The sequence below is a fragment of the Idiotropiscis lumnitzeri genome, chromosome 19 (genome assembly GCF_059441095.1).
Source record: "Idiotropiscis lumnitzeri isolate Australia: NSW breed Sydney's pygmy pipehorse chromosome 19, RoL_Ilum_1.0, whole genome shotgun sequence".
Taxonomy (NCBI): Eukaryota; Metazoa; Chordata; class Actinopteri; order Syngnathiformes; family Syngnathidae; genus Idiotropiscis; species Idiotropiscis lumnitzeri.
Window position 1 is genome coordinate 8,083,308 of NC_142409.1, and position 16,562 is coordinate 8,099,869.

At 38.8% G+C, this 16,562-nt stretch overlaps 1 protein-coding gene and 1 non-coding gene across 2 annotated transcripts; one reads left to right on the forward strand and one right to left on the reverse strand.

The window, feature by feature from the left end:
- Window positions 1-6,356: 6,356 nt before the first annotated feature.
- pomp (proteasome maturation protein) lies at window positions 6,357-7,637 on the reverse strand. The gene is made up of 6 exons (XM_088283193.1): window positions 7,556-7,637; window positions 7,169-7,266; window positions 7,003-7,063; window positions 6,812-6,913; window positions 6,622-6,715; window positions 6,357-6,544 (listed from the first exon to the last, which is right to left on the reverse strand). Exons 1-6 carry the CDS (start codon window positions 7,556-7,558, stop codon window positions 6,477-6,479), a joined length of 426 nt encoding a protein of 141 aa, XP_088139319.1. The 5' UTR covers window positions 7,559-7,637; the 3' UTR covers window positions 6,357-6,476.
- Window positions 7,638-7,938: 301 nt separating this feature from the next.
- trnac-gca (transfer RNA cysteine (anticodon GCA)) lies at window positions 7,939-8,010 on the forward strand. Its single transcript has one exon. It is a non-coding gene; the product is annotated as a tRNA-Cys (tRNA).
- The last annotated feature ends 8,552 nt before the right edge of the window (window positions 8,011-16,562 follow it).

The following is a 16,562-nucleotide window of genomic DNA, read 5'->3' on the forward strand; positions in this document are numbered from 1 at the left end:
CATGTGTGGTTGGCTTTTTTTTTTTGGTTCACTGCAGGTGGATGGTTTGGCTTTAGTTTCATATATACAAGGAAGACTCAAAAAGAGAGTGACTAACATCTTGGGAACATTTTACAGACAGTTGTGTTTTGCATTGTACATAGAGGACAAGAAAAAAAGAGTTGAGCTCTTTTATGGAAACAACTGCATGTCATTGGTACGGATATGTGGATGACAACATAACATTTCGGTTTCTCAATATAAATATAAAGAAAAGGTTTTTGTTGCGGAAGACCTAGGCGCCAAGTCTGTTGATAACGACGGCCACAGGCCATACAAAGTGAGAATATGCAGATGTACTTATCTAATGAAAGTGGTGAAAAGATCCATCTCAGTTGTCTGGAAGAGCTTTAGGGGTTAAGACCACAAATGAACACTACAAAAAGGCAAATGCTTCAAATGGATTATTCTGAAAGTCCAAAATCCATATTTGGACTTGTAATTTGCAATCTGGTCATTTTAGAGTTTTTTTCTTTCCCCTCCAAAATATTTCCCAATTGCCCCGAGTCATGGCATTTAGCAGAGAGAGGACTTGAATCACTTGAAGACCTCCGGGAAAGATTAAGAGGATCACTTCAGGCCGTGCGGGTTGATGTGTGATGGTCGATCTCTGAACAGCCGACGGTTATTCTCCAATTTGTGTCATTAGGGCAAACGCAATCAAGCGTCTGACCTGAATTCACCTGGAAAGTTTAATGTGGGCAATCTAATGAAATCCCACACAAGACAATCAGATCTTTGCTGAGGCTATTTGTCACCTAAATAAAAAAAATCAATAAGGGAAGCACTACAATCCACTATCTTTTTAGCTAGATTAAAGTTTTACAATAAAGTTTCATTCGGATAGAGAGCACTTTATTATCGCCAAATGTGGTAAACTGATTTTCCTCTCTTCATATTTGGTAGTTTAACACATTTTAATTATGTGAATCCGATAATTGCTTTGATATGAATTTACATTTTAATTTAAATTGCTGCTAAATTTGCCTGCAAGTTGTTCATCCTATATTTTAAAGGGGAAGCCAACCCCAAAAAATGAATTTGCCCTAAAATGTTCATTGTGCCTCACTAGTCTAAACATGAAATTATGATTAATATTGCGTTTATGGAATGTCGCTGAAGCAGCAAAATCCAATTGATTTTAGCCATCTCAGCGGGCGGCCATTTTGTAATTTCTGTCGACTCAGAATGACATCACAGTTGGTAACGACCAATCACGGCTCGGAAAACAGGTTGTTACCTGAGCCCTGAGCTATGAAGTCATTTTTAGTCGACACAAGTGACAAAATGGCCGTCCCTGAGACGGCTAAAAACGGTTTGATTTTCCTGCTTAACTCATATTCCACAAACGCAATATTCGTCAGAATGCCATGATTAGACTAAAGAAGGCACATGGAACAATTTAGTACAAGTAAATTTTTTTGGCTGACATCCCCTTTAAAAAAAAATTCAAAAAAAGTATTTGCATCACTGCCAACTCTTGGTTTTCGTTAAATTATGCGGGGATGACAAGTCCCTGAATAAAAAACCTCCCGTGTGTTCACTTTTCCGATTTACACTCCAGTCATGATGGTTAGCTCCCACATCGATCAACATGGAGACCGCCTCATCTTCCAAACAAACACAGCCGCCCGGGCTTACTGTACAGTTTAGAGGAGTCACAGCAGTAAGTCAGAGCACATGAAAATAAGAACTTTAAACCCACAGGCGACTCCCACACGCAGCGGGGATGATTTTATTTCTCTTTCTCCACTCCCACTTTCAGTGGGCACAGAAGAGTTAAATCGCCAAAGAGTTTGATGACATGCACAACGCCAGTTTGAGCTCAGAGGTGCCTTTTTTTTTTTCCTGAAGCCTTTGGCCAAATTCAACCAACCTGGTCAACTTTCCACTGCAATTGCGCCAAACTTGATCACACGCTCACGCTGTCAGTGTAACTCCAAACGGAGCGCCTAATTAAAGGACTCGCGGCAGCTTTGCGGTGTCCGGCCAGGCCAATGGGCAAGGCAGCATTGCATTTTGGGGAGATGGACAGATGACGCTATCGAGACTGCAATTTGAGGAAGTGCTGTGGTTGGCTTGCAGATATTATGTAATGCCTAAGTTGTTTTTTCCACAAAGTCACAATCCTGGGTTTCTCCAGCTGATATTTTCACACCAACCCACCATATTTGCCTCCATAACACCAAACTATTAATTACTTGAAGAGGTCATACACAATGTGAAAAAGTGGTTAAATCGAGTGGATAGTCGTTCAAATGCCCGGTTTTGGTTTTATTTATGAAAAAAATAAATCATTTCAAAAGACCGTTTAATGTGACCGATAACTTGTAGATGCTGAACTCAACTTGGAAAAAAAAAAATTCTATCTCGGATTCCCACCGCATCCTGTCTTTGCCAAGCTGAACAGTGGGAGTCGATATTGACACGGGCGATGCCTTGAAGTCGACTTTTTCTCAAGGTGATTCATTTCGGGCAATAATCAAATTAGGCCCATTTCGTTCATGATTCCACTCACGTATACACAAACATGCTACATTTCTTCTTGTTTTCCAGCACAGATTGTGCAGGCCAAAAATTGAAAGCAATGGATAGGTGTTTCTTTTGGTTTAAAGATAATTAAATATTAAATATATTGAAAAAAAGCCCTCCTCCAACGATCTACATTTAAGTAATGGACATTTGTTAATAGCCAAAGCAAAAAAAATAACTATGGGCGATATGACAATGTCAAAGTGGGATCAATTTAAATAAAATGTGACGGTGACTTTCCCATGTGAGAAACAATCCCGGCAACTCACAAGGAAGTTCATCTAAGGACGGAGGATGAGGATGAAGTCGTGTTGCCCGAGCTGAACTATAAGCGGTAGCAATGTGTCGATTAGCATCTTTTCTACCTCCGTCCCTTTTTTTTTTTTGTTTAAAAACCATCCACCAGTCATCCATGCTGTACTTTATTAAACATACCTTGAAGGATTTAAGCTTTAATGTTTTTTTTCACAAATAAAAAATAAATATGTTACGCCTTATGGTTAAAATCCACAATATTTTGTTTTTCTAACAACCAGGAATCTGTATTTGGAGTGGGCGCTCACACAGAACTTCGAGCAGTATCTCATTCCACTCTGTGGGAGTGTTTACACCCAAGTACTCACTCAACACTTATTCAGCGAGATCTCCTAACACACACACACACACACGACACATATGGCAGTGTGTTTGGTTTCACGCCGCATCCTTTTCGATATTGATGTTCTCCGTGTTTGCCCTTGAAATACATGACACCAAATCCAATTCAAGATTTGTAATGTTTGGCTACATGTCACTTTTGATTCATATTCCAAATGTCCTGTACGGGAGCATTACAACGCAAAATATTGTAAAAGTGGATCAACTTTCAGCCAAAATAGTGATTATTATGCAAACTAGGCATTGGTAGAGGGAAGGAAATGTCAATGAAATAAATAAAAAAACTGACCTTACTCTCCATCAGGTCGTTGCAGGCTCATTTCGGGGGCATTTCTAAGTGGCCTTCAACATGGTACTTAATTGCTTCATGACGGCTGAGTGGATTCAGTGGCCTCAGGCTGGTCAAATGAGGGTCGGCCATGACACTGTGGACACAATAGAAAAAAAAATTCATGATAAGTATTCATTGTACTCATAACACCACTATAAAATATATGTCAGTGAATGTTTAAAATTAAAGTACTTTGCAGTAATTATTTGTGCCGGAAATTTGGATTTGGTGGTATTTTCCCCCCGCAGTTGACAAAAGATGAAAATTAAAGAGCGAGAGGCAGGTGATGACATTTTGTTAATCTACGGGATGATGCCGACGTCCCTTTTGTCGCAGATGGCGCACGCGGAAACAAAAGCAAAATGCCAGAAGGGTGGTTGGCATTTGACAACTGAGTGGGCGATGGGACTTTCTTTTACAAGGTGGGAAGCTGTGTTAAATTCTGTCGTATAAAGAAAAGCAACAAAAAATATTTCAATGTAAACCGAAGGGAAATTGTGAGGTTTGTGATTGTCGACATCCTAGAGTAGATGTCCGTTGCCAAAAATTCCAGGCTCGTCAGTTCAGTTACACTAAGGTTTTTTTTTTTCCTTCATTGAACAGAATACCACCAATTTTCTCTACACGTATACAGCATATGGAGCTGTGCATGCTCCCGGAGGTAAAACAAACAATAAAAAGGTTATCTTGTGATCATCATCCATAAGAATAAACAAAATTATCGACCAAAGGAAATCTTTTTTTTTTTTTTCCTTAACGGCATTGTAAGGGAAATGTATTGATTCACTGTTACCGATGATAAAGTGAAATCATTAGGCTCAATCCAACGAATTGCATGTGAGTTGGCTGATCATTAGAGTTAATTAAGACTAATCCCACCCTCAGCCAGTTGAAGTGGTTCTGTGGCCATGGCAACCCACTCCCAAATGGTGAGTGCCTGCTGCCTCTTCTTCACTCCCTGCAGCAGTCATGTGATTTGTAGAGCAATTACCACCCAGCAAGAGAAAAAGGAGCACTGTGACAAACAAATCAGGATCATGTCTAATGTGCCAAATTCTCCTGGTGTCACCCAGAACACAACAAGTGAAGGCAAGGAGTTGAGAGCAAAGTACATCATTAATTTTACATTCAAGGCTGAAGAGGATTATCAAATGCAGCAGTGTAGAAACAAGTTTTTATTTGACCAATTTAAACTACTTTATGAACACTGTTGATTATAGCAAGTGTGCAACGCGTCGTAATTATTTTATGTTTTGTTTTGCATTGCATTGCATCCTCACATGATTGGGGTTCTCTTTCCTTCGTGACGAGACAGAGCAGCGCAAACAAATCAAATGAATAACTTGCATTTTACTTGAAGCTGGCCCAAAGGTGTGTTGTCCAAAAACAGTAGCGTAGGCCCCTGCATCATTTTTGGATTTAGATACTCTGCTGCCACGTGTTGTACGCGACCCGGGCCCTCCCAACTGAGTCACCTGCGGCATAAAGTGTTTGAGAATCAACTTTTGTTTACTACACACCTGTTTTATTGTGAGGGATCACAATGAATGAGGGTGAGCAATCCTAACTTGGCTCATTACTGTCACCTGGTGGATGCTATTGTGAACAACATAAATGACGTGCGCCAAAGAGTCGCCCAGATTGTGCTCCAAACTATCGAAAAATAAAAACTGAACTATTATTGAGGTGTGTAAAGTCGTTCTTTCACGAACGCCATTACAATATTCAGGGGGAAAACACGACTTGTTTAGCTCTAGCTGTTTTCCGGACATCGGGCAGAACCGACTGCCGCTTGCGAGAGATTACCCAGAATTCCTGCTAAATCCTTCCCCATACTTGTATAGTTTAAATTAATTTAAAATAAGATATGCTAATATTTATTCAACTCATTTGAGATTTACTTTATAAAAGGCCTTTTTATATATTTATATGCACATTTTTCTAAATATGGATGACACCTGTAGTTAACTACGTTTGAATGTGTCCGTATTTATATTTCACTACACCAGCGTGAGGCGCTGGTTGGTCCGATGGCAGTGAGTTTACAATTGATTGCTTCACTGGCTTACAAAACCTCTACGTTTCTTCTCTCCCCTCCTTCACCGCCGGCCTTGACTAACCTTTTGTCGAAAAAAACAGTTTCTGCAGCATAAATGATGCGCATTTCCATACATCTTGATTAGATTTAAATTTCCTTCAATTCGTCCACAGGTTAGCACCTTTTTTGTCTTTGTTCATTGTGTCAGTAATAACTCATTCCCCCTACAGGATCTGTCTATCTTTAATTTGATCATTTGTCCACTTATAATAAAGATAGTGAACGCACCTTAATTTCAATTGTACAAACCTGGAGTTCCCGTTAAATTGGACAGGTTCCTAAAAACAATTTGGACTTATAACTGTGTCCCTTCTGCGCTCATTGAGGGTGGGACTCAAGTCAAACTCCTATTCATCATCAAAGAACAATGTATAAAAATGATTTCCCCGCATGGGTTGCAGGTGAGCTGCAGCCTATAGCAGCTGGCTTTAAAGAAAGCAGCAGTCCACTTTGGACTCATCGCCAGCTGATCAAACGGCAAAGAACAAAAACATTCATACTACAGAATTTAGTCTTCAAATGTGTGTTTTGGTTGGTCAGTATTGATGAATGTATTGAAGAATTTCAGACTTTACCCCTTGTACTGATATTGATGGGAAACATTTACCTTCAATTGTGTGAATGATTAACTAAAAACAAAAGTGTTGATTCATATGTGGCAAAACATTCATCACCAAACTTGAATCAAAACAATACCAGTATTTTTTGTGACATTTATTGTAACTGCGAACCAGTTTGGAATAATAGAAAAGCTATGATGGTCACCTCATCATCAATTTTATCACATTAAACAAAAATACAATAACGTGAATTTGTCATCTAAAACAACCCCATCTTGCATTCCACCATCACGTGCGGCTCACCCATTATTTCACTCTGTGCTGGGTCTGAAAAAAAAAAAAGTAAGACTTCTTAGCAACAAATGTGACAGTTGTGACTGTCAATGAGTTTGCGTGCATGTCACCATTGAGTATGTCCTCAAAGCCGATGGATTCGTCAGTGCCTCTGAGTATGTCCAGTGCTAGATTGGAGCTCTGCAAGAATGGCAGACGCTGGATCTGGAGCAAGGAGAGGAATGAGAAGGCAACAATGGAAATAAGAGGGAAGAAGCCGCACAGGCGTCAACGTGCATGAACAGAATATCTCAACATTACCTGTCTTGCTGCCCTATACTCCATCTGCAACTTGAGTGGGGCGTGAAGACCTTGGATGTTTCTGAGGGAGGAGAAATTCATCTTGTCCTGGTTCAACTGGAACTGTTCGACATAGAAACACGTCACACCATTACAGGTCAAAGAATAGAAACTAAATACTCTTTAGGATCTTATTATTCGAATAAACTTACATTTTCTTCTGAGAGCTCCAGTGGATGGGCAGGGAGGATCTCATTCTTTACATTACTGAAACTGATCAGTAAACAACATATTCATGTCTGATTTGAGTCAGCATTTACATGCATTTTTTCACTTCAAATAAAAACATTTGTACAGTGTATACTGCATATTACTCACCCATTGCGCAGCGTATCATGAACACCATAAGCCCCCGGTGGACACAAGCCAGCCACTGGTACGCTGTCTTTCATCTGAGACTGGATTCCTCGAGAATTCTGATTTTCATTCCATACGTTTGTTAGTATCTCACATTGAATAATCAAACACTGGAAGATCTAAATTAAATCCATTTACATAAAGTGAAGCAACCCGCATGCTAAATAAACGCTAGCTAACAAGCATTAGCTCCAATGACTAATCAGATTCACAATAAATGGGACCGCAGCGACGATGGCTCGAGAAGATCCCATTCAGCAATAAGGTCTAAATGCAGTCGGCATTCATGTCTTATCACAATAGTATTGTTACTTTACATTAAAGACAAGGAATAGAATATTGACGTACCATTATTGTCCGTCGATTTGCGCTTTCGATTCAATACACAGAAACGAGTCGCATTTGCAAGACGCCATATCCGGTAATGACGTCATCGATTATACATAGTGTATAATTTTTTTTCCCCTTTTTTCTCGAATATTTTAGCGACATACTCCGATTATTTTGCAATTGCTGAAGATTGTTTTGTGGTATGTTGCTGTAAAGACTATTGGGTAGTGAAAACATATTCGCATTCACATCGTATATGATATCATATTTAAATCCAGTATTTTCCTTTATGACGTTATGAGGAGGTTTATATATAGTCAGAGCATTTCATTGCACGTTTTAAATCCTCGTTCAGATGGTAAATTATATATATTTTCTAGTTGTCATGGGTTTTAACACTTGGGGGTATAGCTCAGTGGTAGAGCATTTGACTGCAGATCAAGAGGTCCCCGGTTCAAATCCGGGTGCCCCCTCATTTTGTAAATGTTTTTGGTCAAGGAGAATTGTAATTTACTTTCCGCATCAATCTATTTTGAGTGCTGATGAAAGAGAGTTTTTAATCGGAACAATTATAAAAACGAATAAATACTACAACATAAAGAGTTCCAGTGATTGACAATAGTACTGGTAAATATAAATTTTAAGAATAAAAATAGCGATTGGCTGGCATTGAGTTCAGCGTGTAACCCTATGGTGTACCCCACCTTTTGCCCAAACTCAGCTGGGATGGATTACCCATCTACTCGGAGTTGTTCTCTTGTAAAACCTCAGCCCACCTCCTCTTTGCCACTGGTGCTCATGCCACACGCAAATGAAATAAGTGATCTATAAACCGACGGGCATCTGTGTATATTGTATCGTATTGCAGTATATCTCGTACTGTACTGTACTTTCATATGAAATATGGTTGTCATTTCTAAAGAACAACAGCAGGGAGCAGCATAATGCTACTGTGCACATGGAGTGTCCCAAAATAAATTATTTTTTTTAAAAATCTCCAAATTCCACACAGCCACTTTATAATGACAAAATGAAAAACAATATATATTTTTTTTTTTTTTTGCAAAGTTATTAAAAAGAAGTAACTAAAAAAATCCCACGTGGGCTTTGTAGTCACAGTGTATTAATAATACTGGCTGCATGATCTTGCTGTTTCATAATCACGCGAGGTACACACAACATGATACAGTCACGCATGGACTCGCATACACACGCACACACACACACACACACATATGCAATCTACATTCAGCTCATTGGCCCAAAATGTGCCAAGTGAATTTATGATTAAAAGCCAAAGTCGAGGTGGCAGGGTATTCACCGACCTGAAGCTATGAGCTGCCCGAGGAAATCAGGTCAACAGAGTCACTGACCTCTTTTGAATCTCTTCTTAACATGCTACTGCTTCATCGTCGCCATCTCTGAGTTGTGGACCTGTACCGAGGTGAGAGGTCATTATCATTTTACCCATTTTTACGATTTGACCATATTTCGGACACTATACTAAATGAGTACCTCCGTTAAAACTACAGATTGCCGTTCATAATTGTTTGAGTGTTCATGTGTGAGAGTAACACACAGCACTTTTCTGCCAATCTTCTTTTCCCTCATGTGATGTGATGATTACAGTGGCCGGAGTCCAGGCTGAAGCTTTGAATTACAGCCAGCGGCATCCATTATGTCACCACCTCGCTTTGCATTTCACATCATGAAAGGACAAAATGAATTCCATTTTGTCAAATTTGCACATGTAAAATATGAGCACCCACAAAAGATAAAGAATCAAACCGATCCTTTCATGTAGAATAGCTACTGTACACCATTATAAGGGCTTGTGAATTTTTTTTTAATCGCGCTAAGTTCTTGTCATATGTGAATCTGCACAATAATGTTGCTTACCTTTTTTTTAAAACATAATCTCAGAGGTCCTTCCTTGAATGGAGTGCATTTAGTCGTAAACCGTTTGCGGATTGTCTTTGTCTTTATTGGCTCCATATAGCTTTTCTGCTTTTGAGTCAGTGCTAGAATAAAAAGTCAAGTATCGCTTGAAAGCTCTCAATGCAGTTCCACCATTCGGGCACACGACAGCAGCAAGGGATCAAGGAAAGAAAGGCAGCCACAAGCTCTTTATGATGACGAGCACGTTCGGATTCCATTTCATCAATTTCATGATATAGCCTCCGCTCAGGTCAGGAGCGAGGTCAGATTTGTCCTCCTTGTTGAAGTAGCATTTTAAAATGCTCCAGACCCGATGGGCTAACTAAAACAAAGGGTGACGTTTATTGTATTCGATGTTGGTGGCAATACTGAGAGTCGCCCAGTGCTGATTTTATGGCTTCAGACGTCATTGCTCAGGTGGGTGAAAATGTATTTGAGAAGCGGGTTGGGTCACCATGTGACATTTGGGGAGTTCTATTTTTTTTTCTTTCATGTGTCAGTTTCGACTTAAGTCACAAAGCTGTGGGGTCCAGTTCAGCATTTTTCAGCAGAAAACAGTGATCCTATATGACACTTTATTTTTTTTAATAGCGGCTATCCTCAATCATGTATTGTGCATTTTTTTTAAATTTATTTATTTATTTATTTATTTATTTATTTATATATTTATTCATTTATTGATTGATTGATTGACTTATATTTATTTATTTATTTATATATTTATTTTTTTTAATAGTGGCTATCCTCAATCATGTATTGTGCATTTTTTTTTTATTTATATTTATTTATTTATTTATTTATTTATTTTATTCATTTATTTATTTATTTATTTATTTATTTATTTATTTATTTATTTATTTATTTATTTATTTATTTATTTATTTATTTATTTTTATTTCTTGTCCTTTAGGGTCACTGGTGTGCTGGAGCCTATCCCAATTGATTTTGGGCATGAGGGAGGTACTCCCTTCTCTGAAAAAAAAAAATAAAATCTGTAATCACTTCCTGTGCTATTTAATGTATATATGGATTTAATCACAGCAAGCAGCATGAACTCAAGTAGCTCCTAATCAAGTCTCCTTGTTCACATCAGGAGTCCGGCAAGAGTTCGTTCGCAATCAGTCGGCGCTTTAGCTTTGTATTTTAACCATGGGATTGAGATTATACACAGATATTTATAGACACAAACAGTCTCACACAAACATTCGCTCAAAAGAAGACTTATTAAGGTTCAATTCATTTCAACAGTTACGTATTCTTAGAAAGAGGTCTTCCGTAACTGAACGTCAACAAAGACCTCGATGTGCGTCTTCAGGTTGGATGGGGAGGATTTGAATGCCGATATTCATCCAAATGTCTGATATGCAGATGTGCGCTTAATGTTATCCTTGCATCACCATTGCATAATTTTCCATTTTTTGAGAGCAAACATCACGCGTCCCCGTACTTTTTGGTTGTATTTCTGCATGCATCACAAAACTCAGCCAAACGTCTTCCCGTTTTCATATTCCAGCAGCGCGCAGACGCGCTTGGATTCAACGCGTCCATTATTTTTAGCTGCCTGAGTCATGACTTCCTTCATTGTTTGAGATTGACACTCATGCTCAAAGCTGGGGAAGTTTGAAGACTGAAATAGCAGAAGTCGTTACTGGGTTGCTTCTGGATTCAGTGGTCTGAAAAGTAACAAAAGGAAAATTACTTTTTTTTTTTTTTTTTAGAGGAAGGTTGGGAGGAAAACCATTGCTTCATTGCGCCTGGATGCGCAACAAAACAAAATAGTTCGAACAGCATAATATAATAGAATAAATCTACCGAAGTACATTTGAACTTAATTAGCCATTTTTAACCCACTTTTTATTTTATTTTTTTTAATGCAATGGCCTCTAGCTCAGCAGTTTTGCTCTTTAGGGCTTTGTATATGCTGATATACGTGCGTGCATGCACACAAACAGCTGATGTAGACATTTCTGCAAACTAATGGCATCAGAATATCTATCATACATACAATAATGTAATCTCCAAACCGACACACAACAATGCGGCCGTAGAATAAAGGCGGACAAAGAAGGATTATGTCATTGTAGGTTAATGGATGGAGACCACCACACATTGAGTTATTGCATGCCACTAATCTGCCCGAATCATATAATATGTCAGCTGTTATGCAGTTTAGGCTTGCAGGAAAAAAAAAAAAAAACGGGTAAGGAGTCCCAAATGGAATTACTCGGAAGCAATAATATATTTTGCCGAAGTCCAAACAGCTGGGGGTTGTAGTTGTGGAAATATTTAAATGAGGGAAATGCCTCTGCTCTCTATCATTTAATGTCGACATGTCGTGTATAATTCTATTTGGAGTTTTTACAAGGGTTGGAATCATGGGATAACAACGGGGAGGAAGGGGGAATATTTTTGCTCTTTACAAGAATTTAGTGGAGAAGATGAATTGTGAGATTAAACGGATGGCAGGTTATAATGATATTGTCCTGTCACTTTTCTGATTCACGTCTCGTGTAATCGGATGATGCTCTGCAGTATAGTCAGCCTCTGTAATCAAATCTTCCTCTTTGCTCCAATTGCCTTTTATGTTTTATCTTCATGAATTCATTCATAATTTGAAGCCGTCAGAGCGCAGCCAGAATCTCTTAACGAGTGTCTTGATCATTTAAGGTAGGTTGGACGAATCATTAAACTGACTGCTGAGGTTGATGCATGTGCCAGGTAGCAAACGTTACCATCCACTTGCATTGGGGCCAAGTAGCACGGTGACCGTCTCTATCCAAGCTGCTGTACATAAAATATTGCCACATTAGCCAACATAATTTACATGCGCTATAATTAAACCGTGCAGAATGCACACATAGTTTTCCTTGAACCCTTGATATATTCTCTTGGCAATTTGCTAATCTAAAAAAAATAAATAAATAAAAATAATTAAAAAAAACCTCAACATAATCTAATGAGCAACTGTATTGATGTGAGCTGTGTGGCAAATAAACGATAACCTTATACATCATTCTCATGCATAATGTGCGACAGGCATGCTTAACATAATCACGGCAACAAGGAACGCTGTTACATGGTAATTACACTTTTTGACTTTCTTTAAATTTTCAGGCCCAATTTTGTCGCATCATTATTCAACTTCCTCCTAGTTCTTGACTATAGGTTCAATTAAAGGTGGATTGTCCCCCCCCCCCTTTTTTTTTTCTTTAATTTGACGGCACTCCAAGGTTGTTGTTGTTGTGAGGGCTTCTTCAACAGCAGATATGAGTCCCTGTGGGAGATTTGACAATCCGGCTGATACGGTTAATTAAAGTGGTTAGAGGCTGATTTTCGTCATAAGACATGATTCAAATCCACCCACACCACAATGGATGACACTTTTCTAGGTCATTTCTGTTAAAGTGGCCTTAGATTGACTTATGCAATCAGTGGCTGTTATGATCCAAAAAAAAAAAAAAAAATATATATATATATATATATATATATTACATATTATTAAGTAATATTGCGAATATGATTTAAGCGGCAAAATCCTAGCTTTGATGCCTTAGCCCCAAGTCCTTCTCTGACGGTGAACAGAATAAATAAAACATTGCAGAAAGAAGTAACTGGAGAAAATGACTGTTATTTAGAAAATGTCATCAAAAAGCCCAATTCATAGTATTCCTTTTTTTTTTTTTTTTTGCCGCAGAGTGTAACACGTTCACGTTTCATATTCAGTGCCTGTCTAATGCCGTATTTCATTGCTGATTTATTCAAATGTTGGAAATGCCGTTCATTTCTGTCCCTATTGAAAATGTCATTTCAACGACCGAATGCCACAACCTGCTTTTTTTTTTTTTTTTTCCTGAGTGGAAATAGGAGCCATTTACTGGATGGTTCACGACCACCCCCGCAACGAAGCCGCTGGTATTCATTCGGCAACAAATTCAATTTCAATACGTAAGCAAAATCATACTTATATGTGGAAATGTATGGTGCCGATAAAGTCGTAATTTTTTTACATTTGTTGTTGATTGGATGCTGCCACAGATAACAGCAGACTCCCAAAATGGTGCATCGTGGTATTTTTCAGAATAAGAAGCAAAAGTAAGCTCTGAGAGGTTGAGAAAAATAAGTGTTGTTGTCTACCAGACGTGGCGAGTAAATTATTTCACAACCAACACAGAATAACAATTTCAGGACTGTGTCCAAAAATTGGACACTCTGTACGTTTACATTTGACTACTCCATGCCGTAAAATTGCACTCCATCATATGGCGAGAGTTCTTCGTCCATTACCTATTCTGCATGCGTTCCATTTTGTCCAGTGCGTGCAACAATTCAGTCCGTTTATCCCGACTTGTTGTGCCCGGGTCATCTGAACCCAGCAGGTAGACTTTGACTCATTATTCTACATCCTGACACACACACACACACGCGTCCACACGTTGTTACACACTTCAACAGAATTCTTGAACAGCAGGAGCAGGCGAACGCAACCTCGGCCAGCTTAAACCGTCTCATTACTGTACTTTCCCCATCAACACACATTTGAAGCGAATACGAAAGGGTGCTCCCTCGAAAAGGGCAGCACTTGCTGTTATCCACAGGTCAGCGGTTTGTGACCTCCATGTGCAAAGCACGCGGGGACTGTGACACGACACAAACCATGGAAGCCATTTAACTAAAGGATTGTTGGCGTTTCTTACGCTGGAAAGAGGTTTGAGCTTTTGCAGAGCGGCACGGCAATAAAACGGTTTACATTCAGACAACGGATATGGTTCTAAATCCTCCTCCTCATATTGAGGCGGACATGTAAGAGAGCGACCAAGTCAGGCATGTTGCTCGAGGATTATGTTCCCATATAAACTAACAACAGTGTTGCATTTTCTTGTAAATGACTTTAAAAGACGATATACCGTATATGTTGCCCGTATATGTCAGCTCAGATTTAGATTTTGAATTGTATTTTTTTTTTTCATTCTTTGATTAAGCGTTGCCGTGACGATTCACTTGCAAACAGCAGCAGACTTGCCAGTGCTTGGAGTTTGACAAAAATAAAATATGGACACCATCACGTCAGAAGTTCCATTTTTTTACGCTCCAGCTGAGCATTTTAATTTGGAAGGCCAAAAAAAAAAAAAATGTAATTACAGCAAGAATTATGATATTATATAATAAAATGAGCGATTACGGCTTGCAACGCCCAAGCCGGCGTGAACTAACCATAAATAATTCCTGATATAAAATGCTCCATTTTATGATGCAAGATATGGATCATCATGGGTTTTTTTTTTAGTTTTTTTTAGCTTGTTTAGAGGTGTCAAAATATTTTCATTATCGACCGCACTGCGCTTATCACGCCTTGAAAATTTGTTCCTTTGTGTGAGGCATTTCAAAATGATTCAGTAAAACCTTGGAGCCAAGCCGTTCAAGATAACGCGGAAACAAATCTGTCAAATTCACTGTCTTGTGATGGAATACGGCAATATGCTGAGAAGCATACATGGAAAAATTTGCATTTATTACCCCGTAGCTTTTCCGTTTGACCATTTATCTCCGCAGAGTAGTGATTGATGTCTTTCATAACAACATTTGTCCCGAGGAGGAAAGCTAAATTGGTCAAAAAAATAAATAAAAAATCTCAAATCAAAAGCAGAAAATGTTAGTCTGATTCTGCTTCTTTCCAGTTGACTCACGCATATGCGCGCGTGTGTCGTGGATGCATCACTCTCCAGCACAAAATGGAATTCTCCAGTACGAAATCAATTTATTTTTCTCGATGTAAGTATGACAGCCACACTTTTTTGTTTTGCATGCCTGTCTTGGTCATTATCATTTTTAGGCATTTCTTTAACAAAATCAATTGAATTATAGCTTTAATTTTTTTTAATTAGTTATCCATCAATTTAGTTGTGGATATTTAATAGTATGAGGAAATTGTACGTTAATATCAGTTCACAGTCATCACTATAACTACAATGTGGCGCTCGACAAAAATGTATGTCATATGTATGTCTCAAGACATGATGCCTAATAACCTCTGCACACTGTATGTCAACCTCTAAGATAGGGGTGAGCAACAAAATATACGTCTTTGACGCACCACAGTATTTAGAAAATAAAACATGAACAAGGTTTATTCATTTAATTTTCAAATTTGGCGGGCCGGATTAAAACATTTTACGGGCCGCATGTGGCCCCCGGGCCGTAGTTTGCCCACACCTGCTCTAAGGTAAATAGCCACATGCATCCAACGTTATGTCCTGTTTCCGAGAATCTGTACCACTGTTTTGTTACGGTGAGTAAGGACATTACGCTTCGTTAAGTTCCTGCCTTTGTGTCCCAGCGCGCTTTAATTGTGCAGGCGAAACGGTCTCATTTCAGAGAGCAAGTTAGGTCAAGAGTGGGTTGACCGACTCAAGGAGAAGACAGCGAAAATAATTTGCTTTTATAGACTCTGCCACAACACCGCAGCCTAAAAATGAGTCTGCGGGTTATGTTACCCGTTACATTTGTTCCTCTTTAAAAGGACCTCTCATTGTTAAATTGGGTGGAAAATGTGATTTTATTTTTTCCCTTCTTCACAAAGATGCAACTTTGTTTGATAAAATATATGCAACTTTCCAAACAGGTTTTGGTGATTTATGTGGCATTTCAATTCCGCACCAGAGAGTAAATTGCAAAAGCTCTGCAGGCACGCCACATTGAATACCAACTACAGATGGCTACTGTGACTTTTGAACGCGTCCTCTCTTTCTCGCCTAATCTTTGCCTTAAACACAGCCGTCCAAGTGACAACACTCGAGGGCCCCCGACTGACAGGCCTTTAATTTGCGGAACTAACACTCAGCGAGAGACAGTACATTAGGTCTGCTTGAGGTCACCGATCTGATGGAATTTCTCAATGGAGTACGTTATATGTTTTTGTTCAACTTTCTCAAGCTTGTGCAACTTCTCCTCATTATCGTCGCAGAGATAAAACATAAAGAACATCATCGCAGGGCATATTAAAACACTAATTGCTTAGTTTTCTCCGATCTCTTCAACTCACACAAAAGCTCTCAAATGAAATGATTCAAACTATGCTTTAATTGTGTGA

Coding starts and splice junctions, on each gene's coding strand:
- pomp (XM_088283193.1), bottom strand. Junction 6,716..6,811: donor AGTATAGGGCAGCAAGACAG/GTAATGTTGAGA, acceptor TCCTTGCTCCAG/ATCCAGCGTCTGCCATTCTT. Junction 6,545..6,621: donor CTTTGAGGACATACTCAATG/GTGACATGCACG, acceptor TTTTTTTTTCAG/ACCCAGCACAGAGTGAAATA.